We start from the raw sequence: 25411 nt of genomic DNA, 5'->3' as shown, positions 1-25411 counted from the left end.
CATTCAGCAAGCCTGTGTCTTTTGGTTGGAGCATTTAGACCATTCACGTTTAAGGTAATTATTGATATGTATGTTCCTATTACCATTTTCTTAATCACTTTGGATTTGTTTTTGTAGGTCCTTTTCTTCTCTGTGTTTCCCACTTAAAGAAGTTCCTTTAGCATTTGTTGTAGAGCTGGTTTGGTGGTGCTGAATTCTCTTAGCTTTTGCTTGTCTGTAAAGCTTTTGATTTCTCCATGGAATCTGAATGAGATTCTTGCTGAGTAGAGTAATCTTGGCTGTACATTCTTCTCTTTCATCATTTTAGGTATATAATGCCACTTCCTTCTGGCTTTTAGAGTTTCTGCTGAGAAATCAGTTGTTAACCTTATGGGACTTCCCTTGTATATTATTTGTTGTTTTTCCTTTGCTGCTTTCAATAATTTTTTTTGTCTTTAATTTTTGCCAGTTCGATTACTAGGTGTCTCGGCATGGTTCTCCTTGGGTTTATCCTATATGGGACTCTCTGCATTTCCTGGACTTGGGTGGCTATTTCCTTTCCCATGTTAAGGAATTTTTCAACTATAATCTCTTCAAATATTTTCTCTTATCCTTTCTCTCTCTCTTCTCCTTCTGGGACCCTTATAATGCGAATGTTGTTGCGTTTAATGTTGTCCCAGAAGTCTCTTAGGCTGTCTTTATTTCTTTTCATTCTTTTTTCTTTATTCTCTTCTGCAGCAGTGAATTCCACCAATCTGTGCTCCAGGTCACTAATCCGTTTTTCTTCCTCAGGTATTCTGCTACTGATTCCTTCTAGTGTATTTTTCATTTCAATTATTGTATTTTTCATCTCTGTTTGTTCCTAAATTCTTCTAGGTCTTTGTTAAACATTTCTTGTATCTTCTTGATCTTTGCTTCCATTCCTTTTCCGAGGTCCTAGATCATCTTCACTATCATTATTCTGAATTCTTTTTCTGGAAGGTTGCCTATCTACACTTCATTTAGTTGTTTTTCTGGTGTTTTACCTTGTTCCTTCATCTGGTACATAGCCTTCTGCCTTTTCATCTTGTCTATCTTTCTATGAATATGGTTTTTGTTCCACAGGCTGCAGGATTGTTGTTCTTCTTGCTTCTGCTGTCTGACCTCTAAATACTACAGATTTTGAAAAACTTTTGACAATAGTGAAAAAAATATACATGAGAACTGTAAGAAGCTCTCTTTTTTTTTTTTTTTTTGCAGTAAAAGCATATATACTTCCCAGATTAAGGTGTAACAACTTTCATGATCTATCTGTGCATATAACTGAGTACTAATATTCAGAAAAGAAGATAAAGTTCTCCAAATTTGAAATCATTATGACCTCAAATCCAAACACAGTGTACCTAAAAAGGAGTGATAGAAATAATTTAGAGCTATGTTTCTTTTTTACCCTGTAAGTATGTCTATTTGTCATTCCTATGTACAGAACCCTAGAAATGCAATACTGTTAAAATTTTTTTTTTACATCAGTAAGAAAAGTACTACAGTTTAGATGCCATACTTTGGTGCTTTAAAAATGGTGAATTTCATCCTCTGCACTCCTTTCTTACTCCTGCAGCTAAAACACTGTCAAGTTTACACACTTCTTCTTGAAGAAAGTGCTGAGTTCAGACATAGAATCCATGTGACTCAGGCTCTATCAGACTGTCCTCTGTCATAGATGAAGACAACCGAATTGAAATGATGCACATTATTAATAAATTATTAACCATTCTAAATATGCTTCACATGACTGGCTTCGCTGAGGTGTTACATCCATCCTTGCAAGCTTCATAAAACAGTAGCAGGCTAAAGTTGCACAATTAACATTAATTCTTATCGAAGAGAAGACAGCCTTAGCAATTACCTTGAAAAAGATCAGATATCAAATTTCTTTATGCTGACTTTGATGCCAAATTGACTCACACTGTGGACATAGATATTGTATGATTTCTGCTCTTTCTCTGCACAGTGTCATCAGTAGATGGTGGCACTCTTTGCTCCTCTGACTTATGAGCCAGTGATTAAGCATTAATATTCTTCAGAACATCACATATCACTTGCTGCTATAGTTTACTTATATTTTAAGAGTTTAAATAAATATTTAAAATCAAACTAGAACTATAGGAAATAAATTAATTTATATAAAGACCTGTCATTTCATAAATTTTTGCTGTTGCTTTCCCTTGTTTGGCTATAAAAATTAACAGCACTGTATGGATAATGGACAGAAAACATTCACATACAGAATCCAATAGTGATGGTCTAGTTTTTTCATTAAGATTTTAAGTGCTTTAAGTTCCTGGTACATATGTTTTTCACACTTAGTAATAGGGATAGAATTCTGAAGTATGGTTGGTACCAGAAAATTCAGGAAATTTCAAATATGGTAAGAGATTAAATATTTTAAAATGTATCCTTTATCATATTGTCATTTTCATTTTTATTTATTCATAAATATTGCCATAAAATTCTAGTCCTGCTAATTCTAATCCATTATTTCTTGAACATTATTTACATTCAATAGCAATGTTACATCTATAAACTGACCTTTTAATTAATGAAAAAACAGTGCTACTAGTTCCAAGACTGAAGTGGTGGCAATGCCATTTTGACTTAATAGACTACAATTTTATTAAATAATATAAGTGCAGTTGTCCTGGGTCAGATAATATTCAGGGTCATTTTATTAGGAAATATTTAATGAAGGTATTAATATTTACTCGTACCCAACCTCCAGCTGGAATTCCATGGTGTGAGAGCACCAGGTTAATTGAGTTTTATCACAAAATCTCTAGACCACTTAATAACTGTAATGCACATTCTCTAAGGTCTGATCTATGAGAAGTGGGAAAATAGAAGAAAAAATAATTAATGTATAACTAGATTCTGCTGACACTTTCAGCATAGATATTCATTAAAAGTTTGAGCAACTGATGAAGATTTCTCTGGAAAGAAATTATGAGTCCCTTTTCCTTCCAAACCCTCGACAGGAATAGGGAAAAATGATAGATAAGTATTTATTTAGCCAATATAAATACAAGAATTTATAGGCTTTGAGTTTTCTGTAGATCTATGGTTTCCATCACTGGCCACACTTTTTTCTTAGGAACTTACTCATGGGAATACATCTGTCAGGGTAATAGAAGTCTAACTATTCCCCTTACATTTTTCACGCTATTAATTCCTCAGAGTAAAGTGAGTATTAAAATTTGGTATTTATACTTTCACTTTGTAACCCAATCAAATCTAGAAGGAGTAAGCCCAATATTCAATTACATCCACCAGATGGGAATGTAGATTGGTGCAGCCACTATGAAACACAAAATTGAAAAGATATATGCACACTTCTGCTTACTGAAGATTATTTACAGTAGCCAAGATATAGAAACAACTTAAGTGCCCATCAAGAGATGAATGGAAACAGAAGATATGATATGATATATATATATATGAATATTACTCAGCCCTGAAAGAGAATGAAATTTTGCCATTTGTGACAACATAGTTGGACCTAGAGGATATTATGCTAAGTGAAATATGGCAGAAAGAGAAAGACAAACACTGTGTGATTTCACTTATATGCAGAATCTAAAAAATAAATGAAAAAATGATCAAGCATAACCAAAAAGAAACAGAGTCATAGGTACAGAGGAAAAACAGGTGGTTGCCAGAGGGGGGGGGGAGATAGGGGGAGGAGAGAAATAGGTAAGGAAGATTAAGCAGTATAAACTTTAAATTAAAACATAAATGAGTCATAGGTATTAAATGAACCGTGTGGGGAATATAGCCAACAGTTATGTAATATCTTAGTATGGTGACAGATAACAGCTAGACTTATCATGGTGATCATTTTGAAATATATAGAAATATTGAATCACTAACTTGTCTACCAAGAACTAACAGTATTGCAAGTCTGTTATACTTCAAAATCAACCAACTAACCAACCAAACAAACCCATAAAAAAGGAGATCAGATTTGTGGTTACCAGAGATGATGGGTTGGGAGAGGGGAAATTGGATGAAGGTGGTCAAAAAGTACAAACTTCTAGTTATAAGATAAATAAGTACTAGGGATAGAATGTACAACATTATAAAGATAACGAACACTGCTGTATGTTATAAATGAAAGTTGTTAAGAGAGTAAATCCTGAGTTCTCATCACAAGGAAAAAAGGTTTTTTTCTATTTATATGATGCTGTATCTATATGAGATGAAGGGTGCTCACTAAACCCATTGTGGGGATCATCTTATGATGTATGTAAGTCAAAACATTATGTTGTACACCTTAAACTTATACCATGCTGCATGTTAATTATACCTCAATAAAACTGGAAAAAATTTATGCCCACCAGAAAGTAGTACAGGGTGTTAACTAAAGTGTAGATAATATATATAGATATATAGATATATCATATGTTAAAAAGTGCAGATAATATATTTATCATATATTGAGTTCTTACTGTGAACCAGGTAAAGCTCTAAAGTTCTAAGTGCTTTATGTGTATTGATCTCTTTAATCTCTAAAACAACCTATGAGGCAAGTACTATTGTTATCCCCCATTATAAAGACAAGGAAATTAGGGCACAGAGCCATTCATGTCTTGCCCAAAGCCACAGAGCTGCTATGAGGTAGAGTCCAGATTAAATGAGGTCATCTAAGTTTGGAGCCTATACTACAGATAGGTTTACTGACAGATCCAAAATTCTCATTCAAAAAAACGAGTGGCCAAGGTGTAGGAGGAAGATGTACACACCACAGCCAAGAGAAGAGATTTTGTTCCCAGTAACTCAGTCATGATGTCAGCGAAGAAAAATAAATGTTGTTGGCAAGCTTCCTCCCAGGGGACTCTGCTTTCTTTGTTTTCCTTTTTCTTCATTATATGTATCATAGTTCTTGGTTTTATATATTTGAAGAATAATGGTGTTTGTTTATTTAAGGTTCCTCTATTAATACTTTACTCAAGTGTAATCTTCTACCAATACTCCCAGGTTGTAAATTCCATGAAGTCAGGAACCACATGTGATTTACTTGCCACTGTATCCCCAGTTCCCAACACTTAGTAGAAATTCAATGAAGAAATGTTGAAAAAGTCAATGAATGCTGAGTGAGAAAAGAATGAATTTGGGACAAAATGATGTTTGAGCTTGCTGAAAGCAAGCAAGAAGTTATGTGTAGAAGGAATTCAGTCCAGAGGCCACTGGATTGTCACTTAGTATTTATATTTCACTAAACTTCTTTGAAATACTGGGCTCAGAATTTAGACCCACCCTACTCTCCTATTTCTTAAATAACAGTTCTTGAAGTGATAACTAAAAACAGATTCTGAACCCTGAGTAATATTTACCAAATGATCTATTTTGAGAGATGTCTTTTAGGACAGAGGTCAGGAAATGTTTAGGAGCTGAGGCAGAACCACTAAAGGAGAATGAGCAAAGAGGCATTACTTAGGAGAAGGAGTTAAGAGTAGGAAATATAGGAATATCAAAGACTTGGAGCGGGGTCCAAGTAACTGAGACTAGAGTAAACGTGGAATTCATCTGGGAAGGAGTTGATGTTCATGAACAAGAGCATTTAAGAGCTACTGTAAATGGAGATTTTTTTTTTTATAGTACACCAACGTTTAGAAGTTGAAGAGACAAAGAAGAACTAGGCAAGGAAATAAGGAGTATCCAATGAAATAGGAATAAAAACATGAGATTGTAGTATCCCGGAATCACATGAAGAAAATATTTAAAGAAAAAAGGAATGGTTAGCCATGTTACACACGGCTGATAGGTCTAGTAGAGTGATAATTGATCCTTACACTTAGCAGTGACCTGGTCACTATTAACTTGGAAGAGAGTCTTTATTGTGGAGTTGTACAGGCAAGGTTGCTTGGAATAGGCTCAAGGGAGAAGGGGAGGAGAGGAATTGAACACAATGGCCATCCATAGCTCTTCTCAAGAAGTCTTGATGTAAAGGAAAATAAATGGAAGAAATGGTAGGTCAAGGTGACCTTTTTAAGGTTAGAGGAATTTCTGTACAGTTATGGGAACGATCTAACAGGTAGACGATGATTGATGCTGAAGGAGAGACAGAGGGGAATTTCTAGAACGATGTCCTTCAGGAGTCAAGATAGGATGGAATGAGATTCAATGCACACAACTGGCCTTTAATAGGTGCACAGACTATTTATCCATAGCATATCAGTGAATGCAAGGCAGGGTATATGAGTGTACATACAGGTGGTGGGAGCATGTGAAGGACACTTTCTTCCGATTTCTTCTAATTTCTCAGTGAAATAGGAAGCACCATCATCAGGAGATCCAGCAAGGTGTGGAGCTTGAGGACGGAAGATAAGATGTAAATATAAAAGTCCTGTAATTGAAACACCATTTCCTATTTATTTATACTAATATATCTATTTTCCAGAGCTGAGGATCCCCAGAACTGGGATTGTGGAGTGGGAAAATCAGAGATGTCAGAAAAAAAGCCTGGACATCTAAAACGGCATCAGATAGAAGAATTAAAAATGCCCTTGAGAGAGGGAGACCTCACTGAATTAATAATCAGTTGCTCTCAGACCAGGAGACTAATGGAGGCTACCGGCTAAGTCCAGGGTCTTTACGTCTAATACAATGGAAATGGCAGCTTAGGGGTTTGAGACTCTCTCCAGAGCCTGGAAAGTCCTCTTCAGCTCCTGACTCTGACCCCACTTTCACGTACAACTGTGCATTGTATGTGGAGCAGTAGGGCAGCTTTGATAACTGCTGAGCATCCCCTTTTTGCAGGGCAGCCTCTCCACACTGATCTTTTAACACTGTCTACTGCTCTCCCATTTGCTTTGAAAGACTCTCTTCCCTTCCCTTCCCTTCAATGACATCCCACTTTTCTGCTTTTCCTCTTTCCTTTCCAGGTTACACTACCTCCACTTTTGTTTGAAATGTTGGTGCTCATCAAGTTACCATTTTAAACACTCTAGTTCTCATTTTACCTATTTCATTGGCAAATTTATCAATTCTCATAGTTTTTATAACTACCTATTTGGTTACCGTTTAATAATCTCTCATGAGCCTTTATGTTTACAGAATTTTATAGTCAACATAAATGCGCTAGAAGCACCTCTAGCTCTCTACCTGCCCAAAACTGAATTATTGAGTTTCATCTCAAGCACTTGCCTTTTCCTGCATTTTTATCCATCTTCTTGTAGCACAGACCATCCTAAGTTTCTTACTTTCCCTTCCTTGCCTGAAATTCAATCTGTCAGTAATTTTATTTATTTCCTTCCCTTACAGATGATCACCTTCTCAGTTCTGACTAATCTTTGCTTTTATTACAGTTTTAGGCTCTTGGGTAGTCATTTTTCCTTTTGTCTTAGTCCAAATGACACTTCAGCCAGAGTGATCTTTCTAAAATGAATATTGTTTTCTTTCCATTTTCACATGACATACCAGGCATTTCATCACTGGTCCCTTGCTTAATTATCCAGCCTTACCTCTTCTCTCACCTGTATGCCTCTAACCCTGGGTTCTAGACTATTTTAATCTACCAAGTATGACATGCTGCCTTTCCTTTCCAGTTCTTCATATACTTCCTCCCTTTTGTATAGAATATCTTTCTTTTCCTACACAGAGTTTTGCTGAGCTAATCGCTAACAGGCTTTCAGGGCTCAGTTTGGATAGTATTTCATCTGAAAATCATTTTCTGATGTCCCTAGGCTGAATGAGACGATTCTTCAGCTGTGGATGAGAGTACATAGGTTCCTGAATTTACTTTTCTCTCACACTAAAGTTGCACACACAGTTATCTTTCTTCTCCACTAGATCATAAGCTCCTTGAAGGCTGAGGCAATACAATTTTCTCTCAGAATCTATGAGGCAATGGTTCCAAGACTCCTTTGGATACCAAGATCCGAGGATGCTCACGGCCCTTGTATAAAATGGCTTAGTATTTACATATAACCCACACACATCCTCCTGAATACTTTAAATCACCTCTAGATTATTTATAATACCAAGTACAATGTAAATATTATATAAATAGTTGTTGGTGTGCAGCAAATTCAAGTTTTGCTTTTTGGAACTTCCTGGAAATTTTTTTCCCTGAATATTTTTAATTTGTGGTTGGTTGAATCTGTGGATGCAGAATCTGCAGATGTGAAGGGACAACTATATTTGTTCATCCTTGTATTCCTCGCACTTATCCCCTACTGAGTTCTCATTACACGCTTTTTGAATACATGAATGAATGAATAAATTGTTAGATTTCTAGTAGCAGCTTTGGAGTAACTTTAATTGATGACAAAGTAATTTCTACAGCAACAGATGCAACCGATTACATAACAAATGAAATCCTGTTGAGAAACACAACAACCAAATCCTAATTTGGTTCATCTCTAATTACATGGAGTGTCATAAGCCAATTATTGTACCACTTGAACAGTATGCATTTTGTTTATATATATATATTTATATATATATATATATATATATATATATATATGTTTTACAAGCATGATCCTGGCTTTTTTGAACCTCATTATGGCCTTTCTAGTTTTCCATTGATTATCCTTATCTAGCTTTAAGAACTATAAGCCACATTCTCATACTCCATTTTAATTTTAAACACTAGCATGGGACAGTTCTTTTTTTCTTTTTTTATATGAGCAAGGTAGGCAGCTAAAACAAAAGCAACAGACTGCACAGAGAAATGAGTAGGTTCAGAGACTACAACTACAAACTACCTTAAAGGAAACTCATTCTCTTTTCATTACCTTACACCTCTAGGTGCCAAAACTTGCATTTAATTTCAGGTTTTAAAGGAGATTTTATGTCTACCCATAATCTGTTCTCATATAGTTTGCCCAGGAGAGCCTAGCTATTTTCAGTTAAAATTGATCCACCTTTACCAGACTTGTGGTTGAACACAAAGACTAAAGGACATGAATCTCTTAACAGTTCCTGATGGGATTGGACTACACATATAATGTTCACTTTAAAGGTGGAGTGCATCTAAAAATATACCTTTTTGAGTTTCAGAGAAATCATATTTACAATTTCACAGAACAGAAAATGTTAAATTTGATTTGATGCTTAACACCTAAAGGGTTATTTTCAAATCACAGAAATGCTTCATGCATTCCAAAATATCTCTATGAGACAGGATAATGATTCTAAATAATCTTAATTGTGAGAAAGCTTATTCACAAATATAAATTATTTTTTATCCAAAATTAAATTAGCATCCATTAAGTTGAAACGTCAAATACCCTGACCAAAAATGTCTGACTCCTAAAAGTATTTCCAAAATCAATGAATTGTCGAATACAACCGATATTATACATAGAAAAAATCCAATTCTTAATTGATTTTTAGAATTCATCATAATTAGTTTGTGTTTTTAAATGTTTGATCTATACACCAAACTGACTTCCCTGTGGTCATAAAGGAGAGTCAGTACAATCTACTTCAGGCACTATGCATATGTTTTCTAATGAAAAATCTTAGAAATTAAAGTAAAATATGGGCAATACATTTCTCAATAATCATTAAAGATAGGAATTTCATAATAGTATTCCTACTTAATAATATTGTTATATAGATTATATATAACAAACTCTACAAAACAAATTCCATCTATTTTTCTTTACATTCCATAATGAATTTGACTGCTTTTCAAGAACATGAGGCATAACTTACAGTCTGGTGCAAATATATATGCTTCATTAGACACATTTCCTACTATATGATAAATTTTAGGTGATGAAGATCCAATCTATATTTGTAGAATGTAATTGATAATGCTGTTTTCCTCTTTTTCTCATTTTTAAATAATAAAGAACTGATTTAATGTGTGTGAATGGATATTTTAATATTAAGACCAAATATTCCTGACAAAGAAAATAAATGATATTTGGATGGATTGTGTCCTTCTTCCCTCCCTTCCTTTCTTACTTCTTTCCTTCATCTCTCCTTTCCTTCCTTCCTTTTTCTCTTTTCCTTCCTCCTTTCCTTTTCTTTTTTTAAAAAATTAATTAATTTATTTATTTTTGGCTGCATTGGGTCTTCATTGCTGCGCGTGGGCTTTCTCTACTTGCGGCGAGCAGGGGCTACTCTTCGTTGTGGTGCACGGGCTTCTCATTGTGGTGGCTTCTCTTGTTGCGAGCACGCGCTCTAGGTGTGCAGGCTCAGTAGTTGTGGCACATGGGCTTAGTTGCTCTGCGGCATGTGGGATCTTCCCGGACCAGGGCTCAAACCCGTGTACCCTGCATTGGCAGGCGGATCCTAACTATTTTGCCACCAGGGAAGTCCCTCTTTTCCTTTCTTTTCATTCCTCCTTCATGTCTTTTTTCTCTCTTTCTTTCTTTCTTGCAAAACACCAACTTTATAACTAGTAGAGTTTTCAGAAAATGTTTTAAAATATATTTTTAATATTTTATTTTTTCCATTCCCACTGTAGTTTGCATTTTGTTGCATCTCCAAGGTAGATTTTCAACAATGTCTTCAGAAGAAAAATTTTCATTAAAAAAACCCAGTTTCCTCAGAATTCACTTTTCATTATTATTATTATTTTTTTTACAGAATATTCTGGAACTCTTCCCGGTCTCCCTACTTCATATGCTACTTTGCTAAGAATTAAGAAGAGTTCATCTTCATCCCTCTATGGTTCAAAGACTAGACCACGATACAGCAGTCCTCCATTAGGAACACTGAGTGTTTCTTCACCAAGCTGGCGAGGGGCAGCTCAACATTATTATTCCCCCATCAATCTTTATCATTCCTCAGATGCCTTCAAACAAGATGGTAAGTGTCAAAAAAAAAATTGCACCTGTTGGAATTAAGCAGGGAAAAAAGACTTTATTCAAGACTATTGCAGTAGGAGTTCAGCCTATTGCAAAAGAGGAGAGAGGTTAAACTCAACTGTGAAACAGAAAGTGAGTTTTTAAGATCTGGAAAGGTGGAGGACATTAAGGAGTAGTTTGGCCAGTGTGATAGGCCATCTGTGTTTACTAATTGGTGCTTATTGAAGTTAGCCTCTTACCATCTTATAGAGTCTGGGAAATAGGAACCCTCTCTTTTTTGATGATTACATTTCCAAAAAAAAAAAAAAAAAAAAAGGCTCCCAGGTCCTTGAGAAAGACATTCTTGGGTTTTAAAACTGGTAAGAGACTGGGTAAAGATTTACATTTCACAGAAGCAAAGAAGGAATATATAACTGCAGTTCTTATAAAGTAAATGCTCTAAGAAAATGGAGGTTAGGGGACCATAGTCAGGAGGAAACCTCTCAAATGTTAAGTGAAGCTGAGGAAAATGTTAAGGCCATCTTGGTCATAAGTTCGTCTTATGTTCCACACCTATTTCAAAAATTTTTTAATGTATTTAATTATAATCGCTTCCAATTCTGATTTAGGATTAAGACTAAATAAATTTGTATACTGAAAGCAAAAATATTAAATTTCTGAAGGACAATTTGACAATGAAAATAAAGAGCCTCAAAATGGTCATATCCTTCAATCTCATATTTTATTTCTAGAAATGTGTTTTGCATAAGGAAATAATAAACAATGCACACAGAGATATAAGTATATACTTAGCAGCATTTATGAGTAGAAAATAATAAATAATTCAAATGTCCAACACTAAGAAATCAGTTAAATTAAGGATGACAATGCAGCTATTAACATTATGGTTTGAACAACATTTTCTAAATGTTCTCTAACTTTGTCATTTTTGGATATATCAACAAAACAGTACAAGGTTAATTAACAGAGAGAAGCACTAGTGCTTGATTATTACCAGGCTCTGTGCCAGTCTCTTTTGCATAGCTTATATCAATAATACTGTCAACAAACATTTGAAGTGGATATTATTACTATCTTCTTTGGAAATGGAAACTCAGGGGGCAGAGGAGTATCTTTGACAATGTCACACTTCTAATAAGTAACCAATTTCATTCAAATATCTACTGATTTTAAGTACAATACACTTTGGGCTATATTTCAATTGTGATTGATAAAAGACTAAACATTTAGAGAAACATTTTGTAAGAACTAAACTGCTTGGAAAAATCCTAGAAATTTCAAATTAGGTTGTGGTACCAAACCCAGGCAAACTCATGCCTCATGTTTATGCCAATTGTTGCCATGTGGAGCATTATCTCATAGTGCTGTCATTTAAATTTTATTTAATTATGGAATTCGTTCTTTAAAATGTTTTATTTTTCAAAGTACTTATAAGTGTTTAAATTTCCATAATATATTCTGTGAAAAAAATCAAGAGAATTAGGAGACAAGCCACAGCCTTGATGAAAATATTTGCAAAAAGGCACATCTGATAAATGACAGTTATTCAAAATATACAAAGTACTTTTAAAAATCAACATAAGAACTTCAACAACATGAGTTTAAAATGGCCCCAAAACCTTAACAGATATGTCATCAAAGAAGATATACAGATGGCAAATAATTATATGAAAAGATACACCACATCTTATGTCATCACAGAAATGAAAACTAAAACAACAATGAGATACCACTGCACACTTATTAGAAGGGTCTAAATCCAGAACACTGAAAACACTGAATGCTGCTGAGGATGTGAAGCAACAGGAACTCTCATATCTTGCTGATGGGAATATAAAATAATACAGCCTCTTTGGAAGACAGTTTGGCAGTTTCGTATAAAACTAAACATACTCTTGTCATATGGGAGAGATGGATAAGCAGAGTACAGATGATTTTTAGGGCAGTGAAAATACTCTGAATGATATCATAATGATGGATATATGTCCTTATACATTTGCCCAAATCTATAGAATGTACAACACCAAGAGTGAGCCCTAACATAAACTATGACTATTGGTGATTATGATGTGTTAATGTAGGTTCATCTTTGGTAAAAAAGTGAGTGATGTTCATTCTGTGAGTGATGAATCATTCTGGTGAGTGATGTTGATAATGGGAGAGGGTATGCATGTGGGGGGAAGGGAGGTAGATGAGAAATCTCTGCCTTCTCATTTGTTGTAAATTGCTCTAAAAAATAAATTCTTTTTAAAAAATCCATTACATTAACTCCAATATCATAATCATCAGGGAGAGATGTGTTGGGATTTGTCTTCTTTAGGCCTCATTCATTATTTTATAGGATGACACCAAGAGAGAATGTATTGATTGAGTGATCAGAATCATGGGATACTATTGTATTTGGTATAATTTGGTATCACCTCATGTTCTACTCCTTTGTTCTCTTGTTCCAAATATAAGTTAATGTGGTTCTCAATGATACATAGAATACAGCTAGAAAATGTGAATTAAAATATATGAAAATGATGAAAACAGCAAATATTGAGACATAAAATGGAGCCAAGTTTGAGATTAATTCAAAGTGTCTGTATGCCTGTCATAGGTTAGTCCCATTTGTGGTAATTAGTTAAAGAAAAAGAAACTCTGATCAGTTACACATTTCCCACTCTTTTAAGGATTAAAATGAATCAGTTACTCAGTAGAAATGCAGCTATTTCTGACCCTCGATTAGGCAAATTTTTCTGGAGGGTCCTCCTTAACAGTTTAATATTTGATGTAAAGGTCAATGACTTGAACATTATTGTTATTGTGTACATAACAATGAGTTTCATCTGCTTCAAGAAAGGCAGATGAAACCCAATCATCAACAACAAAATTAGAAGTAATTATCTAAAACTGTGCTCTTCCTTTAATCTTTAATATACATACAATCACTTGAGAGTCTTGTTAAAATACTCCCCCTTTCAATAGATCAGGAGGGGAGGGCCATATAATCTGCATTTATAAAAAGCTTCCAGGTGATGCTTACACTGCTGGTCCGTGAACCATACTTTGAGTGACGAGGATCTAGGCTAGGGACCAGTTTGATATAATTTAAGCCCTTTGCTGCTCTAGTTTAATCCATATTTAGAGTATCAGGCAGAATGGATAGTCTGAGTATTTTCCAAGTAATCTTCCATAAGTATTGTTTTCCCATCTGAGCATTTGATAGATCTTGGCTAGATGTGACTTTGAGTTTGTTCTCTCTGACAAGAGCCTGACATACGGCTTTTGTCAGGTAATTCCCTTTAGCCTTAATAGAGAGTAAAGCTGGAATTGACACGCTCTTGTGAAAAATGAGAAAACTAACAGAGCCTGAATAGAAAGTTATCCCACTTCTGCTCAGAGTGATGCCCAAAAGTACCCCAGATAGAGTTAAGATTTTTCTGAGAAACATAAAAGTGTTGTTTGCAGATCAATTTAGGAAAGCAATTCTACTTCTGTATGTAAAACCTGGAGAAACTCTCCCACACATGCACAAGGAAATATAAAAGTACTTCACTGCAATGTAAGTTTAATAGCAAAAAATTGAAAACAACTCACATGTCCATCAGAAGGGGAATGGATACATAAACTGTGTTTTTCGTTCATTGAAAAATTAAGACTGTTAAAATGAATAGACCATATCTTTATGAAACAAAACCGATATACCCCAAAATATAATAGTTAGTGAACAAGGAAATTTACAGAATATTACATATGATGTCATTTATGTAAAAAAATAAAAATATAGTATAATATTCATGGATAACTATATATAATACAATTTTAAATATATGAACTTGAGAGAGCAAGAGACTATAGCATTTACCTCTGAGGACAAAGGGAAAAGGAGAGCAGGTAAATGGTACCAGGAAGGGGAAGACAGATGACCTCAACAGTGTGATATTTTATTTCTTAAAATATAAAATATGAAAATAATATGGTGACACCCGTAGTAGGTAGACTTTAAAACAGGTCACAGTGATTCCCACCTGCTGCTATTTACAGTGTAATCCCTTTTCTTCCACTGTGGGCTGAAGCTAGTAACCTGCTTCTGGAGAATAGATTATGACAAAAGTAATGGAATATAACTATATGACTTCCAACATTAGGTTACAAAAGACTCTGGCTTTCATCTGACTTCTGTTCCAAAGGAAAATGCTTAATTTGGGCCTGAGTAAGCAAATCTTGATTGATTATAGAGACTAGATGCCTAAAAAGAGTACCAACCTGTTGAGATAATCACAAGATAACACAGAAAAATAAAATAGATGAAACTTATAAAGAAAACCTTAAAATCACAATATTGTGAGAAGAATGGTCTGTAGCAAATATAGAAGTATGGTGAGGACATCAACAAAATGAACAAAAGTTATATGTTTATTATCTCACAACCTTTGTGGGTCAGGAAGACAGATGTGGTTTAACTTGTCCTCTGGTTCTGTGTCCTTCACAAGGTGAGACTCCTGTTTTATCTCAAGGCTCAAATAGGTACAGATCCACTTGTAAGCTCACTTATCTCACATAATTGTTCACAGGACTCAATAGCTGAGGGCGGTTGGACTGAGTGTCTCAACTACTCATTGTCTTTGGCCAGAGGATTCTCAGGGGGCCTCTCTATAGGGTAGCACAAAACATGGTAGTTGATTTCCAACAGCAGGAGCAAGTCAGAGCAAGAGAAGGCAAACAAGGTGGCTACCAGAAAAGTACAACAGTGAGTCACTGAAATTTGGTTGAGGTGAGGAAGTAGAACCAGGGAAATAAATAAAAATTTTTGAGCTAGACTCAAGAAAGGGAGAAGAGAAACGGAGAGTACCTGAAAGAGAGAATGCTGTTCATTGGAGCTGAGCAATCAGAGAAGTCATCTGATTGTCATTTTTCTTTCAACCTGATATTGTTATTTTGGATAATGACTGTGATCACTTCAAATTATGCCAGTGAAATGTTCCCCATACCAAGAGGTATTATGTAGTTTTTAAAAATTTAGTTGTTAATAGTTACTCTAAAGTAGTTGTTTGAATGCAAGCAATGTAATTTAATTGATTTAAAAAATTGACTAAAGTTTAAATTGGAAATTCTCATGGTAATATAGGTTAATTGAAAGGCCTTATGAGTCAGCACCTCAAACACCTGCAAAACATGTCCTAGTTTTGGATTTTGCAATGTAGACAAGGACGAGTTAACCACTGCTGACACTATACCTGTTCCTCCCATTATAAATGAGCATCCAATAGCTTGGTCTTTGACTTAATCTCTTCTTGTTATTGTGGTTTTAGTGGGAGTAAACTAAGTGTAGGGTGCATTTTATTCTTCCATATGTGATAAGATGTTTAGGTAAGATATTTTATCTTCCTTGCAGAGAGACAGTAAGGATTAAGAGTGATTCTTACTAGAAAGTTTAGGCTTTTACTGGTGAAGCCCATTCTTGGGATTCAGAGACTACAAATGCTACCTCAGGTGGAAAAACAATGTGGTTCTTAAAACTAACTGAAGCAAGTTATTTTTCGCTAAGTTTAAGTACATAATTTTGGTTATATTTAATTCCCTCAATGATAAGTACCACCTGCAATTTATGTAGCACTCTGAGTCTACCCAGCCTTTGGAGTTTCTACCACTGGCTTCTGACATCTGGAAGAGTCCTGCAACCTACCAGATTTGTTGCCTCACATTCTCAAGACCTTTGGCTGAATTTCATTGTTCATGTGGCTTATTTCCAGATTAGACTTGGAACATGAGCAATGGCATCATGACTCAAAGTGGACTCTGTGTTGACAATTTTCTGTTGTTTCCTCAAAGTACCCTTTGCTGATAAATTGTCTTGGAGGACCAAATAAAAAAATTAAATGATCTTTTATGAAAATATGAGTTCCCTCTGGGCAGGGAAAAAGGCATTTCAGTTGGATGATATACTCCTATATAAATCAGATAACTCCAGTTTCTCTCAGTTTAAAAACCATCTTTTAATAAAAGACTTACCATTTCATGACTATTCATTGAAACTTTGACTTTGTTGTTTCATGGTATTCTTAATTTTTAGAGCTATTGTTATTAGTTTTTGTTAGCATGATTTTCTCTCCAATTTAACTATATTCCATTTGAGCAAAGACCATCTTGTATATTCCTCTTTTATTCTCTTTCAGCACTTAGAGCAGTGCAAACTTAGTTGGAGCTTAACAAATATTGCTTAATTAAGGGGGCATGTACTTGAGGAATTTGAAATCTGAATTTAGGCTAAATTTCTACACAATGACAGAATATTTGCCTGAAGATTTTTAAGCTAAACTGTGTTTATTTTTATTACAAATGAAAAGCAGGGGAAAACAATGTCTTCCATCTGTTGACAAGGTGGCTTTGTAGTTTGACATCTTCTGAATGTTGTATGGGGTCAGTACATTTTGATTACTCTCATAAGTGATAGCATCTCTGAATCAGCTGACCTTTCTTTTATAGCCACATTAAAAATGATGAAAACATCTATTAGACTCTCAATGTATAGTATGTGCACAACATAATACTACTACCCATGAAACATTCATCACAAAGCTTTTTAATAAATCATGCTCTTCAATTCTTAGGAATCCTTGAAAGTTTTATAATGACAGTTTACACTTGTTTACCTTTCATAAAGAAACTTAATTTCAGTGTTAAAGGGCAACTTAAAGAAAGGTTTGGATATTTTCTTTAAGAATTCTTCTTACATTCTCACAAACTGAAAAGTTTTACTTACATTGTAACTGTGGATGTCATCATAAAATACAATTTCTAATTAAACATTTCAAAATTTCTGGAAATTATCACATAAAATATATCAATGATCATTAAAAATGAATTTGGTTTAATTGTATTGGACATGACAGGTTATTTCCTCTAGACCATAATACCGATATGCTTAATTCACATTACATGAATAAGCTAGATGAGGCCATTAATTACAGGTAACCAGTAGGTGGACAGCATTGGGTTTGGCACTAGGCCTAATCTTTGAGAAAAATGGACACAGAAATAATTGTTTAAAAGAGGATTTGAGTCAGAAAGGCAAGTTTAGAATCTAGGTAGACATGGTAATGTCTGGTCATGATTCAGGAGACAATTGAAAACATAGTGTTTCAACACCAAGAAGCAAGGCTTCCCTAGGGAACCTGGCTGTAGAAGTCTCAGATAAGGTAATACTTAAAACCCTCCCACAGGCAGAAAGTTAGTATATGGGTAGCCTATCAATAAGTGACAGAAATTTCAAAAAGGGTTAGAAGAAATGAGATATCAGCTTGATCCTAAAACAGGACTCTACAAGGGAAACCAATGTCTCCATAAACAAAATGACATACCAGTGCTTCAAAACCTCCACTGGAAGAAGGGTAGATGCACCCCAGGGTCATCATTTCACAGTAGAACTTCATCCTCCTACTTAGGCATCTCTGATGAAAGACTACTGTCAATACAGTGCTAACTTTAGGCTCTGGTTTATTGCTCTGGTCTGATTCTAAGAAGGGGTTGTACCTCCAATTTAGAGGTGTTTTTAAAATTTGTGGAGTAGTTTTGATTGTCTTAATTTTGAATCAAGGATGCTACTTTAATTTAGAAAGTGGAGAATAGAAGTGCTAAATGACCTATAATTACAGTACTCTTAAATGTCCTTCTAAACTTTCACATTAGTGAAAATTCTCTTTAAAACTTTCTGAGGCAAGAATGTAACTCTGTACTTTATTATATGCAAGGTATTTTTGGTACATAATGGAAATGTCAATGAAAAATGGGTAAATTACAGTAAGAGTATATTTAGTTTTGTTAAGAACTTTAACAGAATTTGTTGACCATTTAGAAAATCACATCACCTAACACCAATAACACTCATAAAATTTGATTAATCTATACTACACTTAGATCAGTTTGCCTTTGTAGCTGCTACATTCATGGGGGTTTTATCAACAAAAACAAACTTTGATTACTTCTTTATGTCTCTTATTACAATTGTTCTTGAGAATTTACATATTGAATTCAATACTATTTTATAATGTTACTTATTTTTTATTTTATCCCTTCATTAGATTAAAAAATGCATATAGGTAGGTTAGAATATCCATTAATTTAAGAATCATAAGAGAAAAATTATAAAATACTTTTTATTAAAATAATTTGATAACCACAAACCTAAAGATGGATGTGCAACACTTTTTCCTAAATTCTATATTGTTTTTCTGGACATGGTGAGACCAGAAAGGATGGAGTTGTTACTAACGCTCAGGAATAACAGAAGGGAAAAGGAGAAAGAAAAAAACATATATATGATTTTATGATTTATAAGTATAATTTAAACATTTGCAATTTATGTTACTCTACATAAGTGCCTCCAAACCTAGCCCTGGCTTCCCCCCGTAGGTAATGCCATCTTGTGCAAATAATTTGGATGATCCCACAGCATATCTTGTTTTCCTGATATAAACCTAAGAGAAAGCTATCTAGAGAAACTCAGGAGTTACCTTTCTCACATGCCTGCCTTACACATTTTAGTTACCTGTCTGAAGGTATATTGCTTCCATGGTTGCAAAACCCTTGGGAAGAATATATGCTTCCCTTAGAGAAGACTGTCACCTACCCAGGTGACTGAGCCTTAACTTGCCATGTGATTTTCCTACAGAGGGCAAGATCAATATCCCATAACACAAAATTGGTTCAAATGCAGAGACTAATAATGCTATACATATACCAAAAAGTGTTTATTATTCACATCATGAAGCTTTCTGATGAGAGCAGGATAGGCTGGTAGGAAAATGGCTTGAGCAAGGAATGGGTTGCATTAGTTTTTGTTGTGGTTAGGGAGTGGGGCTGGGGTGAGAGTTCTTATGTGGGCTTGGGTTTTCGTGTTATGAACTTTCCTACCTTAGTCAAGGGAGGGATGCATATCATCTTTCCTTGAGGTGAAGCAAAAGGAAAAAAAATGACTGGTGTGGCTTGAAAGCCATCCACAGTCAAAGATCAAAAATGAAGTCAGACTTGATTACATGACTGTACAGTGCAAGTCAACCATGTAAAAATGAAAAACAAGAAGCATAATATCCATATAATATAAATGTCTAAATGATAACACTGGACCTTCTAGAAAGGTTAACAAAATAGGATTTAGAAGTAGAGACACAGGATGAAAACCCGTTTTCAGAATTTGGGCATGTGAAGAAGGACTGGGACTAAAGGATTAAGTAGAAAACTAGTTATAAAAACTGGAGCACTGTAACCTGATATAGCTAGATATGAGGTGGAATGGTTGAATATCTCCTGTCATAGGCCCATGGCCTGAGACTATACTTAACTAAGTAGTAATCCAAAGGCCTGAATTTGGAAAGGAGAATATAAGCAGGACTCTATAATCTAATGATATATACTTCAGTGACCATTGCTTCCTAATCAAATTATATCTTCATTAAAAGCTTTAAAATTATTTTGCTTTTAAATGCAATATTAATCAAGACAAGGTAATTCTGTATGCTATAATAAACAATTTGACACAATAAATGTTTCTTTTCTATTCACATCCCATTCCACTTCATTCTTCAATGAATGGTTCTCCATGTGGAGAGTTTGGGAACCATCTAATATTTTAAAATCTATAAGGATCTCACTGGCACCTACTGCATTTTTACCTTCAGCTAATTTACAGGTGAAGAGAGAGGGTGGAGGGCCATGCATGATTTTTGTGACGAGTCCTGGATTTCACACATATTATTTCAATCCAGAAGCAAGTCACATTGGAGTCCCAGTCCAATCATAAGAAAGGTAAAAAAAGTATTCCAGTGTTCTTAGGAAGAATAAATGGGATTATTGAGCATCTAACCAGTTCCTGTCACACATGAATAGACAAAACCTATCAAATATAATTGTGTGCTAACGATGACATAAAAGTTCACTGTAGATGATCATTTTGACATTGGGTGTAAGTATATGCTTAAAATACTCGTCTTCATTTATTAATTGATTATGATTCAAATCGTTCAAGGTCAGTCTATTGGTTATATTAAAACAAATTTGTTTTTCAATAAATTAAAATTTAAAGTTAAAAAATATCATTTTGGTTAATTTCTTATTCTACATAATATTCTATCAGAGGAACATAAGATATTCATGGTACAGCCTTCATATTCTAATCTTAATGGCAATTTCCATAAATTAAGCAAGGTATTATTGATGTGCTAATCAACTCAATTATGATAAAATCTTGAGTAAAGTGTATTTATTTTAGAACAGAATTGAATCAAAAGATGTCTTCAGCTAGGACATAAACTTATGTTACTTATTTAAGACATACTTTATTTTTGAGAATCCTAACAATAAAACAGTAATTTGTTAAGACTTCATACATTACTAGAAGTGATGAAGCTAAAACTAGATAAATATCCTAGAGATTATTAGAGTGGAAAGATTATCCTTCTAATTCTAAATGTTTAAGGCTCAATAAAACTTAAATAAAGCATTTTCATTCTCCCAAGTATGATTATTTGTAAATGATATTTTTATTCTTTACTTTTCCTGGGAAGTTCATAGATTTCATAGTTATGTTTTGTCTTAAACACATTTTCATATAAGTAACATAGGGAGATAAAAAATAGTTTGTTAATTATCTATTCCTGAGTAAATATTACTTCAAAACTTAGCAAATTAAAACAATAATCTTTCATTTGCTCACAGAGACTGTGGGTCTGGAATCTGTGGGTGGTTTAGGTGGGTGGTTCTGGCTTAAGTTCTCTCATGAGATGAAATGTCAGTCAAGCTGTTGATTGTAGCTGCATTCACCTTTGAAGGACTGACTGAGGGAAGTTCCACTTGAAAACACACTCTTGGTGGTTAGTAGACCGCAGCCTCTTGTTGGTTGTTGGCCAGGCCAGAGATTTCAGTTTGTCTTGTGTGGATCCCTCCATAACCTGAAAAATTGTACTCAGGATATAACAACTGTCTTCCTCTGAGGAAGTGACTGACAATAACATTGGAAGAACAGTTTAAAGAACTCATACGTGAAATCAAAGTACATATGACAAGATAACAGAAAATGATAAGAAGTAATCCTTAGAGCTCAGGAAACAAATGGAAGAGACAAAGAAAACCATTAAAGAGTTGAAACCCTAATTATTGGTAATATAAAGGCAACTAGAGCTCAGGAAACAAGTAGGAGAGACAAATAAAACCATTAAAGAGTTGAAACAATCATTATTGGCAATATAGAAGCAACTGAAAAGATAGGAGCATAGCAAACAAATTAGAAGTCAAACAAATAGGAAAATAATAGAAATATAAAACTTGTTAGAGAGATGATAGAGTAGACATTTTTTTTTTAAAAAAAGCCAATGTATGTTTAAGTGGTATGAGGAGAATAAAACAAATAATGAAGAAATATTCCCAAAAAAGAAAGTTTTGAGGAGGGAAAAAAAGATGGTAGAGTAAGAATATGTGGAGCTTACCTCCCCCACCAAATACACAAATAAGTACATCTATGTGTGGAACTCACTGAAAATGAACTGGAAACTAGCCAGACTCTGTTACAACCAAGGATATAAGAAAGATGCAGATGCAGTTGGGTAGGAAGGGAAGAAAAGCAATTGGGTCAAGACCTGTGCCCCTGGAAGGGACTCAAAGGACAAGGGAGATTACATGGGTATACACCCACCCTGGGGAATGAGCGGCTTAAACCACAGACTGGGTGTCCCTGTGCTGAAGTCCCATGCAGAGGAGACAAGCCCCCTTGGCTGGTTGGAAGACCTCTGGATCAGATAGAATGTCAGGAAAAACATGCACTCCACTTGTGAGGAGTGTGCACACTCTAACTAGACCCCAAGGCAGAGCAGAGAGGGTCCTGCTCTAGTGGCTGCAGGTTTCCCATGACTGACCACCTTGTGGTGCATACCAAAGCCCAAGTCAAGCAAACACCCTGGTCCCACTCACTCCATGGCACAGTGCAGTGCTGGATCTGGAGCTGCTTGACTGGGGAAAGGACTCTACCATGGGATGCAGAAGCTATCTGGTCCCAAGGCAGAGCCCAGGGATGGTGGCAGCAGCCATAGTAGGCACTTCCTCAGACAGTGTCCCAAAAGCTGCCTAGATCTCTGACAGTGACTGCTCCACCACAGCTCCACAGCTAATCTCTCAACATGTGCTGAGAGTCAATGTGGGTTCTACCAGCCCTGTGAAGTGACACCACAACAGTGAGAGGGTGATGGGAGAAACAGAGGCAGGGGGCAATGATTGGCTGTGAGAGACAAAGGGAACTTGCACACAAGGTTTCATCTGAGCAGAGCCACATTCGCCTACACAGGCAGCACATGGACTTCTGTTTGCACATGGGCCCCACTTGCTTCAGCACTCCCCTCTTCTGGGGCAAAGGTCCTGCTGTGGGGAGAGAGAAAAATACACACTAAGGAAACACAGCCACTTTGAGCCCGATCCTCAGGGCTTCTGCTCCAGTAACTTGGGATCAGATCCTACCCCTGACAGTGTGGTGATAGCCACTGATCAGAGAGGAAGTCTTGCCTCATACCCAGTGCCACCTTTAGCTCCTCCATCTCCAGCCCCACCCCCTACCAAGGTGACAGCTACCAGCACACCTTGAGGAAAGATGTGACTGGCGTCCACTTCAGATCCAACCATTCTACCAAAGGCATTAGGCATACACAGTCTGCATAGGGAGGTTCCCACATAAAAACACCACTTCAAGACTGTAGTATGTAATTATTTCACCTAAATTCATAGAGACAGAGAAAATTAAGTAAAATGAAAAGTTGGAGGAACTATTCTCAATTGAAAGGACAAGAAAGTACCCCTGAAAAACAAATAAACAGAAATAATTTATCAGTTAAAGAATTCAAAGTATTGGTAATAAAAATGTTAAATGAATTAGGAAAAATAATTGATCTAAACACTGAATATTTTAACAAGGAACTAGAAAATATAAAAAAGACCCAATCAAAAATAAATAATTCAGTATATGAAATACAAAACACCTTAGAAGGAATGAGTAGCAGACTAAGTGATACAGAATAACAAATAAGTTATCTGGAAGACAGAATAATGAAAATCACCCAAATAGAACAGGAAAAATAAAAATAAATTTTATAAAATGAAAGCAATTGAAGAGATCTCTGACCCAAATAAATAAAATATAAATGAAAGACGAGAAATGACAAATGATATCACAGGATACAAAAAAAAACCATAAGAGAACACTATGAACAGTTATATGCCCACAAATTGGACAACCTAGAAGAAATGAACAAATTTTTAGAAAGATACAAACTGCCAAGACGGAATCAAGAAAATCAGACTATTTGAACAGACTGATCACTAATATTGAAATTGAATTTGTAATTAAAAAACTCCCAGCAAACAAAGCCCATCAAGGACTGGATGGTTTCACAGGGGAATTCTACAAGACACATAAAGAGGAACAAATACCTATCCTTCTCAAACTGTTCCCAAAACTGAAGAGGATGGAACACTCCAAAATTCATCATATGAGGTTACAACAACCCTGATAACAAGACCAGATAATAACACTACAAAAAAAGAAAATTATAGGCCAATATGTTTGATGAATATACATACAAAAATACTCAACAAAATATTAGCAAACTGAATATGATAATATCTAAAAAGGATCATACACCATGATAAAGTCAGATTTATCCCAGGGACACAAGGATGGTTCAACATTTGCAAATCAACGTTTTCTACTCTGATTGCTGTGTTTAAAACTTCCAAAACTATGTCAAATAATAGTGGTGAGAGTGAGCATCCTTGACTTGTTCCTGATTTTAGAGGAAATGAGTTCCTGGGATAAACCCTACTTGATCATGGTGAATGATCCTTTTAATGTGCTGTTGGATTCTGCTTGCCAGTATTTTGTTGAGGATTTTTGCATCTATGTTCATCAGTGATATTGGACTGTAGTTTTCTTTTTTTATGACATCTTTGTCTGGTTTTGGTATCAGGGTAATTATGACCTTGTAGAATGAGTTTGGGAGTGTTCCTCCCTCTGCTATATTTTGGAAGAGTTTGAGAAGGATAGATGTTAGCTCTTCTCTAAATTTTTCAAAGAATTCACCTGTGAAGCCATCTGGTCCTGGGATTTTGTTTGTTGGAAGATTTTTAATCACAGTTTCAATTTTAGTGCTTGTGATTGGTCTGTTTATATTTTCTCTTTTTTCCTCATTCAGTCTTGGAAGATTGTGGTTTTCTAAGAATTTGTCCATTTCTTCCAGGTTGTCCATTTTATTGGCATATAGTTGCATGTAGTAGTCTCTCATGATTCTTTGCATTTCTGCAGTGTCAGTTGTTACTTCTCCTTTTTCATTTCTAATTCCGTTGATTTGAGTCTTCAACCCGTTTTTTCTTGATGACTCTGGTTAGTGGTTTATCAATTTTGTTTATTTTCTCAAATAACCAGGTTTAGTTTTTTTTTGAAATTTGCTCTTGTTTCCTTCATTTCTTTTTCATTTATTTCTGATCTGATCTTTATGATTTCTTTCTTTCTGCTAACTCGGGTTTTTTTTTTGTTCTTCTTTCTCTAATTGCTTTAGGTGTAAGGTTAGGTTGTTTATTTGAGATTTTTCTCGTTTCTTGAGGTAGGATTG

At 35.1% G+C, this 25411-nt stretch overlaps 1 protein-coding gene across 1 annotated transcript in view; it reads left to right on the top strand.

The window, feature by feature from the left end:
- Nucleotides 1–25411, top strand: part of CNTN5 (contactin 5) — a 1454884-nt gene that overhangs the window by 899604 nt on the left and 529869 nt on the right. The window contains exon 4 of the mRNA XM_055091393.1: nucleotides 10561–10782. Within this exon, the coding sequence (XP_054947368.1) occupies nucleotides 10561–10782 (222 nt within the window). The remainder of the gene's footprint in view (nucleotides 1–10560; nucleotides 10783–25411) is intronic.

The sequence above is a fragment of the Physeter macrocephalus genome, chromosome 16 (genome assembly GCF_002837175.3).
Source record: "Physeter macrocephalus isolate SW-GA chromosome 16, ASM283717v5, whole genome shotgun sequence".
Lineage (NCBI taxonomy): Eukaryota > Metazoa > Chordata > Mammalia > Artiodactyla > Physeteridae > Physeter > Physeter macrocephalus.
Note: the sequence above shows the minus strand (reverse complement) of the source record. Positions and strands in the feature narration are given on the sequence as shown.